Raw genomic sequence first — 24,923 nt, 5'->3', positions numbered from 1 at the left:
TTTATCTTTAATGAAAGAAGAAAGTATTCCTGAGCTATAGCTCAAAAACACATGTGGCTTCACATTTCTTGGGGGATCCAAAGCATTCGTTTGGAAGGCCCTTCCATGGATAGGGTGTGTACCATAAATCAGCCCTATATGATCATCCTAACCTTGCCATTTGTGAGGGGGGGAAAAGGGCAGAAACATGGACACACATTGTCTGTCCAGTTCCCCCTCCACCTTTGATTGGGTTAGGATGATCATGCAGGGCTGTTTTTTTTGTACACACCCTATCCGTGTAAGAGCCTTCCCAATGAATGCCTTGGATCCCCCCGAAAATGTGGGGCCACATGTGTCTTTGAGCTATAGCTCAGATAAGCTCAAGAACACTTTCCTCTGAGTGAAATGGGTATCTTTATGAAAAAAAACAATATATATGAGGAAAGTTTTTCTAGTCGGCCGACTAGAGAAGCTTCTCTAGTCCGCCGACCAAAAAACACAGTGTGCCCACATTATTTGGATAATCCAAAACATTCATTTGATAGGCCTTGGCATAGATCGGGTGTGCCCAAAAAATCAACTACATAGGATCATCCTAAACCTTTGATTTGTGGAGGTTAAAAATGGATAGATTTGTGGAGTTTATACGCGTCCATTTTAACCTCCATAAATCGAAGGGTTAGGATGATCCTATGGAGATGATTTTTTAGGCACATCCTATCTATGTCAGGGCCCATCAAATGAATGCTTTTGATCATCAAAACAACGTGGGGTCACTGCGTTTTTAACCTCCACTGTCCATTTTTAACTTCCACAAATCGAAGGGCTAGGATGATCCTATGGAGCTGATTTTTTGGGCATACCCTATCTATGATAGGGCCCATCAAATGAATGCTTTGGATCATCCAAACAACATGGGCCCACTGTGTTTTTGGTCGGCGGACTAGAGAAGCTTCTCTAGTCGGCCGACTAGAAAAACTTTCCTCATATATATATATATATATATATATATATATATATATATATATATATATATATATATATATATATATATATATATATAATTATTATTGCATACGAAGGTAAAGATTTGATATGGTGTCATCATAGGTGTGCATATTTTTATTTTTATTTTAAATATTGTGGAACCCACCTTGTTCGAAAATCCAAACCACTCATTTGTTGGACCCCAACGTAAATAGGTTGTGCCCCGAAAATCATTTTCATAAGGTGATCCTAACCCTGCGATTTGTAGAGGTTGCTTTATGGTGCCTTCAGTCTCTTAGGCTTTATTCATTTGATTTCCAGGAGGCGGAAAGGAAAGGAAAAGTAGCCCAAAGTTTCTTTGGAAACACGAATTTGGTTGTCTTGTTGATTTCCTCATAATCGAAAATATTATACGTGAAGATTAGGAAAAAAAAAAAAAAAACATGTGAAAATGTCATTTTATAATCTTTTCTCATGCCTTATTTATGTTGCTGAGTAGCTGAAAATGTTACTTCGCGGAATTTTCCAACTTTTCGAGAGCCGCTCGCATTATGCCCAGGCTTGTGCGTCGACCTCCATCGTCTTCAAACTCCCGAACCTAAAGTTTTGATTCAATCCTCAAAACCAGGTACTCCCTCTCTCTCGTTTTCTGTTTTCATTTTCTAGAAGATTAAAATAGGATTTTCTGTTTTTATTTGGAGAAGATCAAAATAGGATTTTTCTGCTTTCATTTTCGAGATAAAAATGGGGGATTCTATTTTTGTTTTCGAGTAGATAAAAATAGGGTTTTCTGTTTTTGTTTTTGAGAAGATCAAAATAGGGTTTTTTTTTTTTTTTTTAGTTTTAGATGATCAAAATAGGGTTTCCAGTTTTTCGTTTTCGAGAGGCACTATTCGCGTATGCCCTTTCTTTTTTTCTATTTTTGATTTCCGGGTCAGTGATAGTTGCTTCATCATATGTTTTCTGCTTATTTTATTGCTAATCGGCTTTCTACTCGGTGTTTTGGGATTTCTTCGTAACAGGGTTTTCAAAAATTCCTTTGCTGAGTTTTTCAGATTGCAAGGTTGTAGGTAAACCCCTCTGGTTAGTTTTGGGTTTTGAAGCCTAAATCTAATTTTGAAGCATAAATTTCTTATTTGGATTTTTCAAAAAAAAAAAAAAAAGTAAGTTGTAGTTCTTATCAGAGTTAAACACTTGTCTAGCAATGGGCCTCTCACCCAATATATCATGTCTAGTATACAAAATGCTATCAATGTAAGTGTAAAAATCTGACTTGACTAATACTTTTTCATTGAATTGTTGTTGATCACTTTGCAACTTTCATTTTGGAATGGTATCAAGCAGCAACTATGTCTTTTTTACTACAAAATAGTATTACAAGGCTCCCTCTCTTTGAAAAATCTTTTTTAGCTAATTGTATCAAATATGATGACTCTCCGCACATAAAAGATACTTTTGTTATAGGCCCCTAAAAAACTAAAAAAACATACATAAAATGTGGTGAGGAAATAAATTCATTCTTTCAATGTGATTCAATCTATATATATGCTACTTGCCCATAGGTTGTAACAAGAAGTAGAATGGTGCTTGATATGATAATACAATTTAAGTGAGTTACTTTGCTTCAAGACAATTTATCATAGTTTTAGATGTGACTCATTATCAAATTTATTAGTGTGATTTTATATGAGAAACAAATTATATATTTTTTTGATAAATAAGGTCTTTCCTATTACACCTATCAATAGTTTAAATTATCTTTGTTATCTTACACTTATAATCTATTCTTATATAGGTTTATTATTAGCACTAAAATGTTCTAACTTTTATATTTATATTCTTATGTATATCTTAGGTTATTATTAAAAAACAATTTACATGAAAATGAGATATCGAAGGAAGCCAAACAAAAAGGTATGTATTATTGCACCAATTTAATATTTTTTTAAAAAAATTTAAAAATTACTTTCTTATTTTATGTTTTCATTTAATAGGACTAATTTGAGTCGAGGAGAAACACATAAAATGGAGTAATAGCATGAAAAGTTTGAATTTGTCTCTTTCCTATTAAGTTTTAGAAAGTAGATCATAGATAGTATTTTGTTCTTAATAGTTTTTTGTTTCGTTTATGTAGGAATTCTTGGCAACGACTATCTCATAGGTTTCCATTATATATTTCTTTTCCTTTTCTTTTCCATTTTACAATATCAAATTCCTTTACTTTCCTTTTCTTTTCCATTTTACAATATCAAACTATAGAGATGATTTTCGGGGGACTGTCCAACAAATGAATGGTTTGGATCTGAAACAACATGGGCCCATTGTATTCTTCAAATAATACTGCCACCTATGTGCATACACCATATAAAAACTATACGGTAGTAAGGGTGTCAATTTTGGCTCGGGCTCGGAAGCTCGCTCGAGCTCGGCTCGAATCCTTAACGAGCCAAGCCTGATTTAGGCCAGGCTCCGCTCGGCTCGGCTCGTTAAGAATTTAATATATTTAAATATATATATTGTATAGTAATATATACACTAAAAGGGTTGTCCATGGAGTGAAAGGGGGAGGCAAAATATGTCACTTCATTTTTGGAACCCCATTTGTTACTTGGACCACCCCCCCATAGTGTAAAAAAAAGTAGTCAAATTACACTAGATAGGGCTGTCCAGGGAAGATGAGGGGTGTGAACTTAATATAACCCGAGCTCGGTAAGGCTTGCGAGCTGCTCGTGAGCCTGGCCGAGCCTCGAGCAGAGCCCGAGCCGAGCTTTTGAGCTTAACAAGCCGAGCCGAGCCGAGCCTGGCCAAGCTCGGCTCGGCTCGTTTACACCCCTATACGGTAGCCTTTGTGATCTGGTGGATGGAAAGGCTAGACTGTAGACCCTGTTTTGACCTTCTTGGAGGCGAGGCTTTTCTCTTTTTCTTTTTCATTAATATTAGTTATCCTTTGCATTTACATAGGGTTTGGGATTTTGATTCTCATAAAATTTCTTGACATCCCAACCAAGAGTCTATAAATAAAAACAAGTTTACCTAACATAAGAATTTGATTGAATTACCCTTGATATTACTATAAAAATGATTAAAGTACACCTGATGTTTTACTTCTAAAACTACTAGTTTATGCACTTGTGTATATAGCATATCTCACTAGGTAACTTAAAAGAAGGTACTTCACAAAATTATCACTGATTTAAGTAGGATTATATAGTATTTCACAAAATTATCACTGATTTAAGTGGGGTTATATATACCAAACTCTAAGTGTACGAGCCATCAAATCCCTCCCTCTATAAAATCAGCTATACACCCAGTTTAAGCAGAAAATTCTCTAGAAAAAAGTATGATACTAGCCTAAACGGGGAAATTTTTGAAATTGAGCAAAAATTCATGAAAAACCCTCAATCCTATGAGAGAAGATCCAGTGTATATCATATACACAGGATCAGGGATTATGAACAAAATGAGCATTAGGATTGGCAGTGCTAGTAAGCCTATGATCACAAGTACTCAACTCAACTCAACTCAACAAAGCCTTTGTCCCAAACTAGTTTGGGTCGGCTAAATGAATCCTTTAGAAAAATTTCATGAAGAATGTGAAAGGAATCTACTAGGCTCTAATCCTGGCCTATGGCCTATGATAACGAGTCAGGAAAAAAAAAACAATCTAAAGTCAAGAACTTCCAGTTTCAATAATAACATACAACATCAACTCAAATGGAGAGTAAAAGATTCTATAAATTAAACTTTGTGGTTACTGCATAAAGAAACATACCTTCAACACACTTTTTAAGTTCTGTGGGGTTCCCAGCTCAGTTGGGGTTTCCTCTTCTTTTGTTTCTAGGCCACTTTTTAGGTCCTCCCTGGGGCCGCACTTTTTTCCGGGTTAAAAAAAGTTCTCATAAAAGCCAAACAAGAAGCAATTCTATTAGGATGCAACACATTACATTTCTGTTTCACCTCCAAACATCAGTAGTATGCAAGAAAAAACTACAACCCACTATTTCTCTCTCAAATTTCAGCCAAATCTGCCATCACTGTAATAGAAATCTCTTATATTAGTTGTACTTACCACTTCTCCATCCCTCAACTGGTTTACTATGATAAAAGGCTACACTCTTTACTTCATTCTACATCGATGCCATTTCATTATCCGGCTGCAGTAAATTTCTCTGCTGTTCTACATGAGGCCTTATGAAAGTCCTCCTCCACCATACCTCGAAAGCTCTCTCAAGATTAGGACAATTACTGCCAACCTTCAAGAAACTACCCAACCACGCAAGCAAAATACTCTGCTGGTCTTCCAGTGGTAGTGTAAGAATTGTTCGACCGATCCCTTCCTCCACCACCTTTTTGTCGAATGTTCTACAGCCATGCTGTAACCAACTATAGTCATCGATCAATGGCTGCAACCATGTATGTAATAGTAACTTTCGGGTGTCCTTCAATGGAAGCATTTCACCTCTTCCAATCCCAACAAAAAGCCTCGCCGTAATACAGCTAACCAGGTGGCGGGATACGGTTGGCAGTTTTGAATGTAGCACTGCCAATTCATTCTGACTAGCCCACATCACCACAAACTCATCTGCCACTTGTCTGTCAGCCAATATCTCAAGTAACCATAATAGATTATCAGCTTCCAGGGCTATTTGCTTTACTACAGGACCTTTGCTATCCAAGGATTTATCTGTAAACTCTGGTTCGGCAGCTTGCCTAAACAGAAGCAACAGAGTATCTGAGCAGCTTTGACATGAATCATATATTATTTCATTGCAAATGTCCACAGAGCTATTGTTTAGGAGATTGTTTTCCCTTAGCAGTTTCAAAACTAAGGATTTCATCTCACGGCGGCTTCTCTCCTCGTTGCTTTTAAGAACCAGCTGCATTACGTGGGCAAGAGTATCATTGGGAGAATTGGAAATATCGGACGATACCCGTTTGAGTACTGGGCTGACTCCCTTGTTATCAGTCCGAAGACGTAGGATTGATGACACCACCTTTTCTTCTTCCTCTCCAACCCAAGGGACTGCTTCCAAGTATTCCAAGCATGACTGCATGCATGCATGGAAGCCGAGTGATTCTGCAACCTGTGAAAGATTTTGTCGCGCCTATTAAGTAAAGATATGTGCAGGCCATTTTTAAGCTTTTAGGTGTTCAAATGTTCAATATGGCACATAGAAACCAATAGGATAAAGCAATTTAGTGAGAAAATGCGAGATTATGCAAGAAGTCTTCTGTTAAAACCTCAATGTTAATGTGCCCTTCACACACGTGAAGATTTACATGGAACAAATAGTTAGCTCATGAGAATTAATGCCACAACAGAAATCAGAAAATGAAGAATCGTTAAATTTGAACACCAAAAGCAGCAATGAAAGCTCAATCAGAACACCAACAGCCAGGAGAGGTATGGAGAAGATGGGTAATAAGGAGTTCCTGACGAATAACTGTGGGATGCCTGCGGTGTTGGGTTTTATCCTGACCTAAGGTGGCCTCGTCAAAGATCCAGGCCGTTGATCTGTAGTTGGCCAAGTCCAATTGACCAGTAAGGGTCCGTTTGGACACCTGGAAAAGAATGGAAACAGAAAGGTATGACGAAAGGAAGTACATAAAAGGTGGTATATGGGTTTCCTCTTTTAGAGGAAGTGGAGAAGATTAACTCATGTATGGAATTGAGCAATGGAGAAAATTCCATCTTTTAGAATACCACACAATTATGTCTCCTAAGACAATACCACACATACAATCCTAGGTTATCCAACCACACGTATAAGACAAGACTCAGAGATTCCCAAAACCCTAGAATTGACCCATAATAATAATTTTCACCAAAATACTAGAAGTCCAAAAATGATCCAAGCACCTCATTTGACTTCAAATACTAAATGAAGACTGCCATAAAAGGAACAGACTCAAAATCCTAAAAATCGGCTAAGAACAGAGTCTTACCAAAATTAGCAAAAAAATATAAAAAGTAAGATATCTTCATCTTGCCAGGCTTATTTCTCAATTATCCAGTACTTGATCAGACGTGGTGTGGATTGACCCTTGTAGAGCTTGTCGAGACGATTCCAATGGCATATGATAAGCTCTGAACCAACAGTCGGATCAAAAGTTACGACCATTTGAAGTGTTGAACTTCTTACTTGCCTTCTTTAGATCTTGGATGTTTAGAAACTCTTTAGCGGCTTGTTCTATGTCAACATCCTTTCTCAATGTATTTTCTAGTGGCTTAATGTTTTTGGAGCTTATCTTTTCCCTATTTGTGCTAATCCTTTAGCTTACATGATAATGACGGAATTTTTTACTCATGTGACCCTCAATTTCGTAGAATTAAGGTTTAAACTCCGCTGGAGTCGTAGTTTTCCAGGTCAACTTGTGTGATGTAAGTCTTTGAGAAATGGGGAAAAGGTAGTAGAAAACTGCCACATTACAGAAGACATACAGCATGTGTAACTTGACTCTGCATGAGGATCTTGGATGAGCAATAGATTGAAACTCCAACAAGGCAACAACATTTTATAGGGGCATTGGACGAAAGTAGATGGTCAGATTTTTACATGAAAAGAGGTGAAGGCAAACAGTCTCAAGCCTAGTTAGTTAAGTCATAAGATTACAAAAGCTGCTGACAACTCTACTCAAAATGGGTTAGATGAACATCATGTGTCTGCTCTTTTCTTTTCTGAAAGGTAAATAGAGATGAAAATTGTGAGTCAATCTTCTAGGGTTGCATTTGTCTAAGCTACGTTCAACAGCCATGGCTTCATGGATGCATCACTTCCATCGTAACTAATAAGGCACAAGACCCAAACACAAGTGAACACGTTTGTCCAAAATTCCAATTGAGTCTGTTTGCACCTGAAATAAATGACACGCTCAAATAATGTTGACAAAACCAGAATTTTTTGAAGTGGGTCAAGGTGAGGTTTCTTTGGGTGGAAACGGAATACAAGAGCGGTTAACTCTTTTTTAATATTTTTTTTTTTTTTTGAAAATTGACAATTTTATTGATACTATGAAGATTACATTGGGGACCAGGGGTCCCTACTTGCATTGCATAGAATCAATTAAGGGTGGCTAGGAGCATGGTCCTAGACCGGTAAAAGGCCAAGATCTTCTGGATCAACCACTACAACGAGTATTATACTTCCATGCGCTGTCACCCTGCAGAATACATATTTCACTTCCCTTTGGAATTCTTCATCTACTACCGCAGCTGAAAATGCCTTCACCATTCCCCCTTCCTTTCCTTTGCATTGCACAATGGTCTCATTTGAAAGTGCCAAATTTGTGGACCCCATCAAATCATGGTTATGACCTGCCACATTACTCAGACTGGTCAACCACTTTCTAGCCGACTAATTCAATTTTTAAAAATCCCGCTCAAAGGCCTGAAGCTATTGTGCGCCTCTAACCGTGCACGATGGCCAATCCATCGAATCCGATCATCGGCGGCCTCCACCTTGCCCCACCGCCCGTTCCGGGGGATCCCCATTAAACCTTCAAACCAAAAACCCTAATCTAACCCTAGAGACCACCATTTTTTTCCCTAATTTCCCTAATTTCTTCCCCTTCAGCTTCACCAGAACCTAAAATCTTAATCCTACCCTTATTTTCACCTAATCCTAGAGCCCACCATTGTTCACCCTAATTCTACCTTTCTAGCCCCACCTTGCACCTCGATCAAAGCCCATCTTTACCCTCTACATCCAACCTCTTCATTTTTCCCCCGAATCTGGTCACCCTTTTTCACACTCCTGCCACGTCCACCACTTCCGACAACTCATCAGCCCACTTTCTCCATCCACCCAACCCAGATCCGATCCTTTCCCCAATAAATTCGGCCCACTCGGACCCAGATCAAGGCCATGTCGCACCTCCAGCCACCATTGTTGCATCCCCTGCGAGATCTGCCCAACTCCGGACATCATCCGGCCACAAACACCTCCCTTGCCCATCAATGGAGAGAAAGGAAACGATCAAAAAATGAAAGATAGATCTAAGAGAAAGAGAGACCAGAGAGGAAGAAAGAGGGGGAGGAGAAAAAGCAGAAAGAGGGAGGAAAGGAAGAGATCAGAAAAGTGAAAGAAAAAAGAGATATCAGGAAAGAAGAGAGGGAGATCGATCGAAGAGAGAAAGATCAGGAAGAGATGGGGGGAAAAAGAAGAGAGAGGGAGAGACAAGAGAGAGAGAGAGAGACGAAATAGGGAAGGGAGAGAGAGAGAGATACGAAATAGGGACGGGATAGAGAGAGACAAGAGAGCGAGAGAGAGACAAAATAGGGACGAGAGAGAGAGAGAGACAAAATAGGGAAGAGAGAGAGAGAGAGAGAGACAAAGTAGGAAACAAAACGCCTCCCTCCCTAGGGTTTCCATCGACCTAGGGAGGGAGCTCCAAAATCGCCTAAAAATCGCCTTTTTCCGCAGTGCTCCATCGGTATTCGCCCCAGGTCTACTCTTTTTTAATATTATTTATCTTTAAATGATTTATTCGCCCCCATATTTACTCGGGACAATAGTTCAATATAAAAAGTATTCATAAATATACTAGAGGAGGGTTGTCCCAAGCGAAAATAAGGGTGAGAATATATCACTTCTACCCAAGTGAAAGTAAGGGTGAGAATATATCATTTCTATTTTATGCAACCCGCACCCATGTGACTAACAAATTTGAAGCCCAGATGAACCACCCTAAGCAAGTGAGAAGATCAGCCCGCATTCAAGCCCAACACAAGGCCCAAGCCCAACTTGAATCCACCAAGAATAAAGGCCAGCTCCAGCCCAAGATCATGGACACACCAATTCGGGCCTGATCCAGTTGCAATTCCCGTCATAATGATTCTAGCCAGTTTTGAAGCACGTTTTTGGACCTCTAGATGGACGAATCAGAGAAAATGGTTAACTAAGAAGTTCTAGATTTTTTAATTATCTTTCCAACGGATATTTATAGTCTTCATTTGGATAATTGGTTGAAAACTTATGACCATTTTGGTAGACTGTGTTTGTAGGACTTTGACTAGTTAATGCGTTTTGAGTTCCTAAGCTATTAATGGTGTATGTAAGTCCTTAAAATAGTTAGTGGGCTAGCTTGAACGTTTTTGCTATTGTATTTTCTCTATAAAAGTCCAGCAAACATCTGAAATGAAGTTTTTAGTCGATTGTTGAATGAAAAATTGCTAAGAGCATTCCCTTGAACCTTGAAGAGTTCATCATTGAAACCTAGAAGAGTTTCACTCCTTCCTTGAAGAGTAGGAGCTTTCCCTATCATTTGCATCATTGAAGAATTGCAACCATCAATCTAGAATAATTGATGTTACCCACCTTCCTTGGCAACCTTGAAGAGTAGCCATTGAAGTTGTTAGCTTTCCTATCATATCCCATTCTGTTTTCCATAATTCTGTCCATTCGCTTTCGTCCACTTCAAGTAATTTTTCGAGTACCCTATGATGATAATCTGAGAAAAATTTTGTCAACAAAGTTGTAAATCTTTGAGTCCTTGAAATTTTGGCTTTTGAATCAAGTCATTCCGACCTATATCGAGGGAGATACACTCATTTTATTGAGCTTACATAAATCTGTTTTCTTGTATCCGAGTTGTTGAGCATTTGAGTGTGTATCTCTCACTCTCCCGATCCTTAGTCCAAGAAGCCTAAGAAAGGCTTGCATCATTTTGGTATCAAAGCTTTGGAGGAGAGGACAATGCCTCCAAGACAAGCCAGACGTCGAGGTGGCAAAACAATTTCCATGAATGAAGTACACACACTTACTGAAAATTTGCAGCAACATATGCAACAGCAAATCAACGATTTGACTCGAGAAGTTGAACGTCTCTGTGCTGAAGCAAACAACCCTCCACCCCATTCCAGATCCGGAGGAACCAATGGTGGTTCTTCTTCTTCAGAAAGTGTTCAATCTTTTCAACAAAGAAGGCGCCCTCAACGCCACACACAAGGTGTTTGAGAACCGGATTGGGAAAAAGAAATCAAGAGAGACATTCCAAAATTTCAAGGAACTAATTCCCCTGATGAAATCCTTGTGAATGAAGTTTTTGAGCATAGGAATGTCCCAGAAGAGCGTCGTGTTGGCATCATTGCCATGCGATTCCGAGGCAAGGCCATAGCATGGTGGAGACGTGAGAAGCAAACCCGCCACCCCGCCACCCCGCCAGCAAAGATCCTATCACTCAATGGAGAAAGATGGAAGATAAAATTCGCAAGTACTTCCTTCCCAAAGGTTATAAGAGGAATCTGTACCAACGGTATCAAAATTTGAGGCAATGTTGGAATGTCCGTAGTCTAAACCAGTCAAGGGTGTCAAGAATTTTGCCCATCAATTAAACTAAACATGCTAACAAGCCAAAAGCAATCATGATAGACATTGAAATAGAAATTTTCATATTTCCTTGGGCAATATCTAGAAATATCTATACAAGATGCCATCCCTAATATGATGAATAGAAATATTATATTCAATAAATAAATAAATATATATAACAAAAATACTGATAAATGATATTAAAAACTAACTTTTCACCTACCTATTGGTTTTCTCCTTCTGTCTCTCTCTTCAAACAACCAAACTAGAGAAATAAGGGATATGTGCACCCTCCATGGTATTTATAAAAAGGCAAGGCAAAGTCCCAACGCAACTCTCCTTCTAAATATATGACAAGTAATAATTTATGGAGAGGCATCCAACTACTCTATGAGAAAATCATCAAACCAACCTATCTAAAAGGAATCTATCTTCCTTATCTTGGAAAAACTTATTACTCCACACTTTCCAATGACTTCTTGGTCCACTTTTTCCAAGCTTGACTTGCTGTAGAGTTCCACCTAGCCTATTCTATGCAAGGGTATAAAATGGTTGCGTCCACTCTAATCAAACTGAGTTGTAAAATGATTGGCCCATCCTATTGCATAGGCTTGAGTTTTGGGTTTGTTAACAAGGCCAGCCACTTTCATAGGGCACTAACAACATTATCCATATTTCCAACACCACATTAGCAATTGCTTTCCTAACTTGTAATATAAATTATAAGCCACTGTTCACTATGGACTTTGGGAATTGATTTTGAGTCCAAAATTGATTATTGGGCTTAGGATTTCTTCCCTTGTTTGTTTTAGATTTTCAGATTAAATTTTGTGTCTAAAATTGATCATTAGATTCATACAAAATACAATTTGTACCCTCTTATGATAAAGGCACCCTCTAGAAAAATAAATTACTCGTACTTTAGTTTTATAATGACACCCATTAACACTATAAGTAAATAAATAAATCCTAATTTGTGGGGCCGGGTGTTACATTCAATGGCAGGAGATCATACTACCGGAGCTTCTTTATCTCCAAGATTCATGGCAGTAGATCACACCACAAGAGCTTCTCTATTGCCAAGATTCATGGCAGGAGATCACACCACCGGCGCTTCTTTATCGCCAAGATTCATGGCAGGAGATCACACCACCGGAGCTTCTTTATCACCAAGATTCATGAAATGAGATCATACCACCGGAGCTTCTTTATCGCCAAGATTCATGGTAGGAGATCACACCACCGGAGCTTCTTTATTGCCAAGATTCTTCTCGGCCGCAGGTTCTCCCATAACACGTGCCGGTTCTCCTAACATTCGTTCCACACTACCCTGTCTTCGACTACTAAATCCCCCATTTGCCCCCTGATTCACCACCGGCCAACTCACCTGAGACCTCACCCATCACTTGAACACAAACTTCCGAAATGGGTAGCCTGGCCATCACTGGCACAAAGACTTGAGACTGGTGGTCCGGCCATTACCGGCACACAGACTTCAGAGACTGGTTGTCCGGAGTTGGCATAGATGACCAGGTACTGATGAGAAGCCCATTTCTATATATTTTTTCCCCTGGTTTAACTGTTAGATGGATTATTTTTTCTTCGATTTTCGTTTCTCTCTTCTGTTCTTGATTCTTTCATTCTTTGAAAATAATCTTGCTTGGCATTTTTTTTTCCTGTATATTTCAACTACAGGATATCTGTGCAAAGATCACAACCCATATTGAACGGATTGTTCAATGCCAAATCATAATAAATTTGTTGTCATAGCTTGGGTCATGGATGTTTACCTGCTCTTGGGGTTTTACCACATTAAAAAAACTCTTATATCTAAGTGGTTATGTATTGCCTTTGTTTTATCCCTTGTTTCCTGCTTTTGTAATTCCTATTTTCACACTAATAAATGGATATTTTCACACTAATAAACAGTTATGTATTGCCTTTGTTTTATCCCTTGTTTCCTGCTTTTGTAATTCCTATTTTCACACTAATAAACTCAAGGTGCCATGGCCTCACATAGACTTACATTATACGTTAATGAAGGGTAAAAACTTAACTATCAAACTGGGTTATGAGACTCAGATCAGCCGATCTATCAAAGAAAAAAATGATACAAATAAAATTTAATAAAATGCAAATCATTTAAAACTTCATATATTCCATTAAGAAACAATGTTTCTTGGCATTTTTTTTCGTGTATTTTTCAACTACACGATGTCAGTGCACTATAAGATTGCAACCCATATTGAGCGGATTGTTCTATGCCAACATCTTTTCCCAATGTATTGTCTAGTGTTTTAATGTTTTAGGTTAACTATTCCCTCTTAACGCTTAATCCTTTAGCTTTTGACTCTTTAGCGATAATGGTGGAAGTTTTTACTCACGTGACCCTCAATTTGGTAGAATTGAGGTTGAAACTCCGCTGGAGTCATAGTTTTCCAGGTCAACTTGTGTGATGTAAGTCTTTGAGAAATGGGGAGAAGGTAGTTGAAAACTACCACATAACAGAAGACATCAGTGTAACTTCACTCTGCATGAGGTTCTTGGATGAGCAATAGATTGAAACTCGCCATTTCAAAAAAAAAAAAGCAATAGATTGAAACTCCATCAACATTTGATGGGTGCATTGGATGGAAATTGGTTGTCAGATTTTTACATTGAAAAAAGAGGTGAAGGAAAACAGTCCCAAGCCTACTAGTTAAGTCATTCGATAACAAAAGCTGCTGACAACTCTACTCAAAATGGGCTAGATGAATATCAAGTAGGTGCTCTTTTCAATTATGAAAGGTAAAGAGAGATGAAAATTGTGAGTCTATCTACTACTGTTGCTTTTGTCTAAGCTAGGTTCAACAGCCATGACGTCATGGTTGCATCACTTCCATCATAACTACCAAGGCGCAAGACCCGAACACAACTTAACACTTTTGTCCAAAATTCCAATTGAGTTTGTTTGCACAAATGACATGCTCAAATAATGTCAACAAAACCAGAGTTTTTTGAAGTGCATCATGGCGAAGCTTCTTTGGATGGAAACGGAATATAAGAGCGGTTAATCTCAGCATAATTGACAAAGATCAACATTTGGTTTAACTCTTAGCAATTGGGATTTTAGGTAACAAGGCAAAAGAGAGATTAATTTTTGGTAACGAGGCGGAAGATAAATCGATTTTAGCAAACAAGGTGAATGATTATGTATATTTCAGAATTTGCTTTGTTTCAAAGCGATATCATGTTATGGATTGGTCTGATGCATTCTTCCTATAATTCAAGTGCTTGACTATACCTATCAAACAGGGAAAAAATGAAAGTGAACAACTGAAAATAAAAGTCAGTACGTATTCTGGAAAACTCAATTATCTGAAGTTCAGAGAAGAAACCAAATTCAAATCCATAAAAAGACAATCGGATAAATTAAAGTTACTGAGATTTGGAAGCTAGAACATCCCACAAATATGAAGAGATTCAACATTGATCAATAAAACACTGAAAGTAAAATGAAAGTATTATTTTTCTATGGTCAGAACACACTTCAAATCATCCATATGAAGGTTTCCAGAGCAAGAATCGAAAGCGGGAATAAAGGCTCCCGGAATGGTCGGAAGCGGGAATCGTGAAGTCTCCGGAGAGTCACCGTAGAGTCGCCGTGGAGTCGCCGGAGATTCGCCTGGAGTCGCCGGGAATCGTTGGGGAGTTGGGAATCACCAAGGAAACTCCAAGGAATCGCCGGAAAATTGCGTTTCACATAACATTAAATCGCGGTTCCCAAAAGTGGGAATCGCGTTTCCAGGGAATCATAAATCGTGATTCCCAAAAGTGGGAATCGGGTTTCCAGCGAATCCAAAACGGGATTCCCAGTTTTTTGGGATTCGAGAAGAATCCCCTTTCGGATTCGAGAACCGGGGAATCGTGGTTCCCCACTCCCAGGGAAGAATCCTGCTTCCTTGATCCATATATAAAGGTCAATCTAAACTCAAACCTTCAATTAAACAGTAAAAAAAAAGGAAATTCAAAATATCATCACTGCCTAAAACGTACCTTGAGAATACGGAGTACACGTGAGACACTTTGCTTGATCAACCTCTGCTTCATTTCTTTGCAATACATCAATCCTACAGTCTCAACATAAATCTCCACGTCTTCACAGTCCCCAATTTGAACACACGATCGAGGAGACTGCTGAGAAAGCTTATCAGCAAAAAAACTGCTACGTTCCATAAGCACATTCCTGTGAACACTCATCTTCACCGAAAATCCCTGCTTTCCAGATACAAGCACCTTCAAATCACTAGTTTCACGCTCCCCAAACCCCACAGCTAACTTTCTATGCGAATTATCAACGCTTGATTTTGCCATTCTCTCTGCAACCATGTTTGGAGTCAAACCAGAAATATCAGAGCCCAAACATCTTTGATCATCCGAAACAACCTTTGATCTTGATGGTGTATGAATCACTTTCCTCTCTGTTTGTTGGTTCTGTGTGTTTGGAACAGATTTTTTCTGTCGTGGGGGAGAAGGTTTGTGTCTTTTTTGGAGATTTTGTTGGCTTTTGAGAGTCTTTTGGAATAGAACAGGAGAGGGGCAACACCAGAACCCTTCTGGTGTAACAGCAATGGGGACATTTCTAATCTTGGTGTGACCCTGTTCAACCCTTCTAACTCTAAAATCTGTCATCTTTGTAAGAAGTACTTTAGCAAAATTCTAGACACTGCAATACATTAAGATTCAAAACCTCGGATATGGGACTGAAAACCATCTAAGCCTCCTCTATAACCATTAAAAAATTTCTTCAAAATCTCATGTATAGCATTCAAATTCAAAACCAGGGTCCTAGAACTCAAAAGTCAAAACCACCTACTCCTCACCTAGAACGAAATGGGTCTCTCATATAATCACAGAATAACATAAAAAATGCAGAGAAAAGCATTTGAAATCCAAAAAAGGAACCTAAAATTCAAAATATTATCTTTTCCCCTCAACAATGAGCTGGGTATGAAATGGGTTTCTAAGCCAAACAAAAAGCATTCATATCCAAAACCTAGAAGCTAAAATTCAAGAACAACTTACAAACACAATCCCCGTCACAACCATGAAAGGGGTTTAACAGAAAATCCGAGAAAGTATAATGCATTCAAATCCAAATCAACCATGCAATGTGTCTTTCCAAGTCCACTTACTCTACAAGCACGAACTAGATTTTCTGCAAGAACCCATCTCTTATCTTATTCACTAGTTGTTTACAATGATTGAAACAAGCCTCGATGTCAAGCATCAAAGAAACCAAAGATGGAAACTTACAGAGGGAATGATGGGTGTTTTGGGAAAGTGGTTTTGGGCTTTTTCTAACTTTACCAGCTGGGAATGTTGTTTCTTTATTATGCTGTGGATCTGTGGCATGTTGCTCTGCACTATTCTGAGTCATCATCCACCCTTTGCCTTTGAGAAATGATATCAGCACAACCATGTTTTGGTTATCACAGTTCCCAAAAAGCTCTCACAAGCCTATTAAAAACAGGAAAAACTAGCTGGGTTTCTGCAATTATCAAAACCTGGTCGTGCTGATATCATTTCCTTGTCTTTTCCATCTTTTTCATTTTATACGCTCTCTTTCCTTTTCCTACCGTTGGGAGCAGACTGCAGAAAAACAGGACCATCTTTCCCTTGCTACTCAAAAATATGTACAAAATGAACTCAGATTTTTGGACTTTCTTAGTGTAACCTTGCAGTGTTCTAACCTCTTTTGTCTGTCCCATTGTCGAATCAAAGCAGGGAATTGAAAAAAAAAAATTACAAAAAGCCATCACCACCATACACGTGCCATGTAATTTTCTGATAACGCACCATCGAGTGTTCTAACTTCTTTTGTCTGTCCCATTGTCGAAAATATGGGTTGATAAATTTAGATATAGTCATCCTAATAATCATTTTTTTTCTTGGGAGGCCCAAGCCCAACACAAGGCCCAAGCCCAACTTGAATCCACCAAGAATAAAGGCTAACAACAAAAAAATGGTACTTAATCGATCAATTTATTGGGCTTTTGGTTTATATCCAAGGGACAAATTTTGGCAGGCGCAAATGAATAAAAACAACATATATAAGCCAATTTGTTGTTGTGTTTTTTTAATTAAATTAGCTGATAGAAATTTGACTAATATAAACAATACTACAAAGATTGTTTTATTTCCACCTTTAGTGTGAAATGGATTCAAAGTTCAAAAAACGAAGGTATAAAAACCACCACAAATCGAAAGGTTAGGATCATCCTATGGAAATAATTTTTGAGGCATTGCCTATCTATAATGGGCCGGCAAATGAATAGTTAGACCATCTAATTGTTTGACCCCATTTTTGAGGCATTGCCTATCCATAATGGGCCGGCAAATGAATAGTTAGACCATCTAATTGTTTGACACCCTAGAGGGGGCTATTATTGGAAACTACATTACATGTTTGGCATATTGACACCAATATGGGAAGCACCAATATTGGGAATCATTCTATTGGAAACGTGTAATATTGGCAGCAGCTTTATGGCAAGAGCAAAAGCATAGGAAACAATCACAATGGAAGGCGTGGATATAAGAAAGCTGTCATGAACCATATAAGAAAGATATCTGTGTGTCGTCTTGTGTAATATTAAGTTGATATATTTTCATTTATTCCTTTCTTTATTAATCCCATAATTTAGATAACACATACTATTCATATTTCTTCCCTTCCTTACGGCAGTTTTACATTCTTGTTTTCTTCATAGTATCAGAGCCAAAGGTCTCGATTTCAAACCTCCCGGATAGCAAAAATTCACATGTGATGGTCGGCCCAAAGTGCGACCACATGTGCCATGTGTTTGCCAAGTAGGCCACACGTGCGGGGGAGTGTTAAAAGTATAAAAGATAAATACTGTCTTTCTCCAACAACTTAAGCTTTTGGAGATGTTGGTAAGTTAACAGAGGTTTACAAAAGTTGAGAAAATATGGAATCTAAAGAGATTTTTATGATACATGGCATGTAATCCTGTGGAAATAAAGGAGAAGGGTTCACCTATTTGAATTATCTAATCTGTTGATTTGTTAGTCCCCGATGTGGATAGATCATCTCCATGGGTTGATCCGAACCCTTCAATATATTTGGAGTAAAATGGACAGCTTGGAAAGTTCAAAAGACGACGAAATAGAATAGTCCAAAAATTGAAAGGTACAGATCATCCTATGGAGAAGATTTTGGGTACAGCCTATTTATGGCGGGGACCAAGAAATGAATATTTTAAAGCAGAAAATGATACATTCGCAGCTTTTTCTTCACTGGGCCACCCCTTTGAAGTGTAAAAGAGTAGTCATAACCATAGTTTGAAATTTCGACCGAAATCCAAAATTACCGACACCGAAATGCATCAAAACCGAAACGGTCATTTATTTCTGTCCAAATTTGACCCAAAAAATATGTTTTTTTCATATTAATTTAATATTTCACCGAAATTTCGGTAATTTTGGCCGAAATTTAATATTGAATAAAATATTAGTTTTGGGTCAAGTACCAGATTTCGACCGAAATTTTGAAGTTTCAGTCGAAATTTTGAAATTTCACTGTCCGAAACCGGCACCCAAACTGAAATTTTAAACCTTGGTCATAAATCATAACTCATAACTCATAAACACACTAGAGGGGGCTGGCCCTGGGAAGGAAAGGGTGTGAATGTATCACTTCCATTTAAATCAATCATATAGTTTTTTTTTTTTTTTGGGTAACAATCATATAGTTGGTAGTAGTAATAAATACACTAGAGGGGGCTGGCCCAGGGAAGAAAAGGGGGCGATAGATCACTTCAATTTAAATCAATCAAATAGTTGGGTCCCACTGTATTTTTTTTTGGAAATATAATCCCATGCAAATCTCTTTCCTTCTATCCTGGTACTTCTCTAAAAGCTATTCCAAAATACTTAAGTAGACTAAGCTTATTCTAGGTTGTACTCCGAAGTTAGTCTCATTTATTTTCGTGGGTGAGGCCATGCTCTAAATTGCCAATGTCGAGTTCTCCTTTTTCCTGTTTAGTGCAGGGCATAGTAAAATAGCGATGTTGTTGCATGTCCCTATTAAAACATTGATGTTTGGAGAGAACCCACAACCTATTGCTCTACTTTAGCATGAAATGATGCACTTTCCACTAGAGATGGGCGTGAATAGAGAAAAGAGAGAAAAAAAGCATTGAACTTGGGATGGAATAGCATTAGACCTACTTTTGACTTCTTTTTGCATTATTTCAAGCTCTTGGATAGGGGACCATAACCCCAATAATGATGCCTATAATGATACTTCCATAGACAAAGAAAAAACAGAGGGCATCTATAGTACATCAAAATAAGAGAAAAGAGAAAGGAAAGATCCATTCCATGTGGCATGTGGGTTTGTTGGAGTATGAAATTTCTTTTAAGTTCTTTAGAGATAATTTGAATATATGTAGAGGACATCATAATGATAGGGGATGGCATAGAAGAACAACACTATCACTAAGGGCATGTTTGGAAACTATGGCTGCAACTCGAGCCGGGTTTTACCCGACCCGAAAATAGCCTGGGTTGGGTTCAGGTTTCATGGGTTTCGGGTCGAGCCGGGTTGAGCATTCAAAAGCCCGCATGAATCTCGGGTCGAGCCGGGTTTGAAGGGGCCCAACCCGACCCGACCCGAGTTACATAAGTTATAGTATGTACATTTTTTTTCTATTGTTAGTTAAAAGTTAAAAGTGAAAACCCACGCACCCACTGTTATTGCGTGTGAGTGTAATTTCTGCTTCTATGAGTTGAGTTGATTCAAGTGTTTGATTCAGCATTATTTGATTGTAATTACAACATTGTTTGATTCAAGTGTATTGTGAGTGTAATTACATCATTGTTTGATTCAAGTGTAATGTGAGTGTAATTACATCATTGTTTGATTCAAGTGTAATGTGAGTGTAGTTTCTACTTCTATGAGTTGAGTTGCCTTGCCAAACAAGAATTTTCCTTAAAAAAATGCTTCAACGTGAAAAAACCCAACCCGACCCGAGATTTATCGTGGGTAGGGCCGGGTTTGGGAATCGTGGGTTTTCCGAAAAAAAACCCGACCCGAGATATTTCTTGGGTAGGGTTGGGTTCTCCAAAACCCGACCCGCCCGACCCGAGTTGCAGCCCTATTGGAAACCATGGAAAAAAATATTCAATGAAATATTTGTGGGGTCACTTTTTAGATAGGGCAGGGAGAATGAGAGACATGAGAGGGGGAGTGTGAGACAACCAATTACTCCAAAAGCTTGAGTTGTTAGAGTTGATGTTATTTATTCATTTATGCTTCAACACTCCGCCTCACGTGTAACCCTTCTTTTTTTTGGGTTGGCCGCACACGCGGCACATGCGGCCCCTCTGGGTTGGCTGTACACATGGACTTTTAGTATCAAGGAGATGTTGGGCTTATAGAACCTTCCGTGAGGCAATAGCTCTGATACCATATGAAACAACCAATTATGGCAAAAGCTTAAGATGTAAGAGTTGGTGTTATTTATTCATTTATACTTCAACCAGGAGTGTGGGGAGCATGGAAAGTCTAAAAACTAAGGAAAGAAATACATTGCTTAGATAATGATTTTTTTCCCCAATTTTTCAGCCCACTGTCTTGTCTTACTTCTTCCATCCGACCAAATCCTTGTGTCTGCTGTCCTCCCTACCCATATATCACCACTAGATCGATGAAGATCCCTTCTTCTTCTTTTTTTGTGGTTGACAAACATACCGTAAGACACGTTAAACCAAGCAAGGCATCTCACTAAGTTCACAAAGACGCCCAAGTTACCATAGGACCTCTTGGTTATCAATAAAAGTAATCCTTATTTTCAAACAAGGTTATTTTAATTTAGTCTCATTAATGGGACATCAAAGCCTTTTTGGAAGCCTTTAACTATAGCATTTCAAAAGCTACTGTAACCATTATTCGCAAATAATTATACTTAACTTCAAAGTCATTTACAAATATAAGATTATGCTCAAATATTTTTTAGAGGCATCCAAGAGGACCTTAGTATTTCCAATGGAATGGATTTGTTCTCGTTACTCTTAGCAAGTAAACACGTGGAAATTCAAGCCTGGCGATGGAAAGGAAATTATATCTCCAACAGCCATAACGGTGGTGCTCTCATCTCATTGTTTTTTATCAAGAGATAGATTGGTGGTGATAGGTGGGCAAAGTGTCACTAATGACCAGTATTGAATAATGGTATTGATATTCCCACAATGACCATGTTTTGAAAACGGGGCGAACTTACCTTGTTTTACATTATTTAACTAGTTCTCAAAGGCTATTACAATTTCCAAAAAAAATCTCAGCAGCCAATCAGAGAGTGTTAAACGAAGTGAGTTTGTCTCATTATCAAAACATGGTCGTGTGGATATTAGTAATATTTGATTTTCAAAAAATAGAAGTGCTACTATAACAATAAAACAACGTGGCTATGCTCGAAACATGATTCATGAAAAAGTATGTCTTTTTATGAGTAGTTTCTTATGAGGAAAAGGGAGAAATTGTCAAAATAGAGCTAAAATCTACGAGTTCAGTCTCCAAACATTACTGTTAAGATGTAATCTTCATGAACAAATGTCGATTCCCTATAACATACATACGATATTGACAATTGATTTGAGGGTTCTTCATGAAGTCTTCATTAGTTAGATGAAGGTGGAAAAAAAAAATCAGTGGATTGACTTCTCATTGTGTGCTCCTTATATTTGCAGAGGTTCTAGGATATTCCAACTTTCCATCTATAGTGTGACTAGTTGCAATGAGTTAAGACTTGTAGTTAAGCATTAGTCCAAAGGGCTCAACTATGCACATGCAAAAAACATGGATCTAGAGCTACCTTTTCTTTATTCATCTATTATTATTATTGTTGTTGTAATTATGTGTAGAAAAAGAGCTTGAGTTTAGATTGGAGGATAGATAGATTTTCTATTTTTCTTTATATATATAATAGGTTTCTTCTTTTTTGATGATTTCATTGTCACGTAGAATATTTGCATATATCTAGACTATACTTTTCAGCAGATTTTGTCCTCATTCAAGAGGTGGCTTCTCTGACATGCATCAGACCATCGTGAAATGGCTTCTGTTGTGGACGCTAGCAAATCCCATTATAATAATATATAAATGGTGGCAAGAATCAAGAAGCTGGGCCTGTAGCTCAATGGTTGAGTCTTTGTATCTTAATCTTGAGGTTGCAGGTTTGATCCAGCTTACCTACGGAAAAAAAAAAAAAAAAAGAAGAAGAAGAATCAAGAACACAAACTAATCGAGAAGAAATATGAAAGGATTGAGGGATTGGGAGTATCAAAATTCTACAAGAAGAAATTAAAGTTTCACATGCATGGCTGTCTATATATATAGTTCATCTAATGTATGAGTCGAAGTCAGGACCAGGGTGAAAGGGCCGGGGGAGAAGGAATTAGATCTTGTTTTGACTACAAGTTAACTTTATGTCATGCATTTCTCGAGATATACCCCTTTAGTGGACTGTAAATCGGTGAGAGTATGCGACTGTTTTGACAGAGTGAGGGACGAGTCTATTATTTGGGGCATAGGTCTTATGAAAAGACTAAAGGCAAGATAAAATAGGTAACCTAACACAAGTCGTACGGATTCTTCATAAAATTTGTAAATTTTATCAAGAAAAGGATAAAAGGATTTTGGACCCTGTGAGGGACTCAAAATAGCAAATGTAATTAGAAAATATGCATGTGTAATGTATAAAGGCCAAGAAATCCTTCAATCGCATCATGATTTATTGCCCTTTTTCATGGAAATTTTGGTGTTCATTGTTAAGATGTTTTGGCACACCCCGGGTCTTCTCATCTTCAATTGAAAAAATATATCTTCACCTTAGAGTGGGTGAGGGGTGTCCTCTTTAAAGTCTTCCACATTGCTGAAGAACATGATTCTGATGAGGATGACAAACTTAAGAAAGAAAGGGAAGAAGTACTAGAGCTATTTGAACAGCACTTGAGCTTTCCCACAACATTTATTTTTATTTTTTTACTGGTAAAAAATTCATTAGTCAAGAAACAAAATCGGGGACAACCCCAATGATAGAGAAGATCGAACATTACAAAGAAATAAAGCAACAACCATACAAAAAGCCCATAACAATTGGAGAAAGTAAAAAACTTATAAATCCGCCCTCCAAACTCCCTCCCGAGCTAGCCTACCAGCCTCATTGTTTGCCGATCTTCTTACAAAATGAAAAGCAATCGAGGATCCCGCCACTCGATCAGAGATCTTGTCAATCCGCCGCGCAAACCGCCATGGATGAGCCTCGCTCCCATTCAACCACCTTATCAACGTTCAAAGAGTCACCCTCTACTTGTTTAGGAGCTCTTGGTTGAGCAAGTTAATACCTTGGTATACCGATCTAATCTCTGCCTCATTTGAGCCAATGAACTCAATAGGACCCGAATAGGCCCATAGTGTATTTCCACTCTCATCTCGAAGAAGGCCCACTACTCCTGTTGGCCCTGGGTTCTCGTAGCTAGAGTCGTCAAAGTTCAACTTAAAATAATCTCTACTAGGTGGCTCCCAAACCTGATTTATGGCCAGCCTCATTTCCCCTATTATTACAAACCTCTGACCAACCTTACCATAAATCATACGCCGATACAAACTGGAAGCTAGGCAACGCTCTTACCCAAGCAATGGTTAGAGCTAGAATCTTAACGTAGAGGAAATGAGGGGACTTCACTTGGCCTTCAAAAGTCCTAGCGTTCCTTTCTTTCCATAGCACTCATATCGTCGATAGTAAAATCACATGTCGTAGGATTTTACCTCTTTTGCACCATGGGACCAAAGACCATTTTTTCTCTTCTTCTCTTCTTCTCTCTTCCTTTGCTTTAGGCTGTGCCCATTCTTGTTCACCCACTAGGCGGACCGTCTAGATTGCTGTACACATGGCCACATGTTGGAAGGATGTGTTTTTGCGCGCACTATTCTTTCTAGGAGGAATTATAGATGCAAGGGTGTCCTTGCATAAAAGGGTTGGAAAAGGGCCCTTGATTGGATCCATGTCATTAAGTGCAACCGAATTTACTTTCTCAACCAATTTTAAAAGGTTACTGAAATTGATGCGGATCCAATCAAGGGCCTTTTCCGGCTCTTTATGCAAAGGAGCCCTTGCATCTATCATTCCTCTTCTTCTAGAACTCTATTATAAGTTGAAATTTGGATGAGTCGACTCCACTCATCTGGGAATTAGGTTTGAGTGGTCATACAACTCTGTGGATAAAATAAAGAAAACACACGCAACTTCATGAAATTTATAGAGTTTGAATGGAAATATATTTTTCAATAGAGAATTCACTCAAGTTTTATAGAGTTTTCAGTTGACTAACTCGGCTCACTACCGAGTCGAATTTGGCGTCGTACTAGACAACCCCATAAGGTCTAGTGCTGATCAGATAGATAAAACGCCCCACTCACCAACACATAGAACCCTTCTATGGACTCCTAAGTAGAGTAAAACTCTTACTCGTGCGAGTACGCTTAGCATATTTACATGGAAACACATGCACAAATTGATCATGAAATAGGCGTTTTGTGGGATCCACCATATCTGAACAATAAGGCCAGAGAAGTCC

General features: G+C 38.4%; 1 protein-coding gene across 1 annotated transcript; it reads right to left on the bottom strand.

Moving 5' to 3' along the window:
* Positions 1–4,689: 4,689 nt before the first annotated feature.
* Positions 4,690–16,914, bottom strand: LOC143875529 (BTB/POZ domain protein). Its single transcript, XM_077377102.1, has 2 exons — positions 15,318–16,914; positions 4,690–6,056 (listed from the first exon to the last, which is right to left on the bottom strand). Exons 1-2 carry the CDS (start codon positions 15,951–15,953, stop codon positions 5,100–5,102), a joined length of 1,593 nt encoding a protein of 530 aa, XP_077233217.1. The 5' UTR covers positions 15,954–16,914; the 3' UTR covers positions 4,690–5,099.
* Between the last annotated feature and the right edge of the window lie 8,009 nt (positions 16,915–24,923).

The sequence above is a fragment of the Tasmannia lanceolata genome, unplaced genomic scaffold, assembly GCF_043159265.1.
Source record: "Tasmannia lanceolata isolate RefF3 unplaced genomic scaffold, GAP_Taslan_0.1 ptg000004l, whole genome shotgun sequence".
Taxonomy (NCBI): domain Eukaryota; kingdom Viridiplantae; phylum Streptophyta; class Magnoliopsida; order Canellales; family Winteraceae; genus Tasmannia; species Tasmannia lanceolata.
The sequence above is the reverse complement of the archived record's forward strand: the minus strand, read 5'-3'. Positions and strand labels throughout refer to the sequence as shown.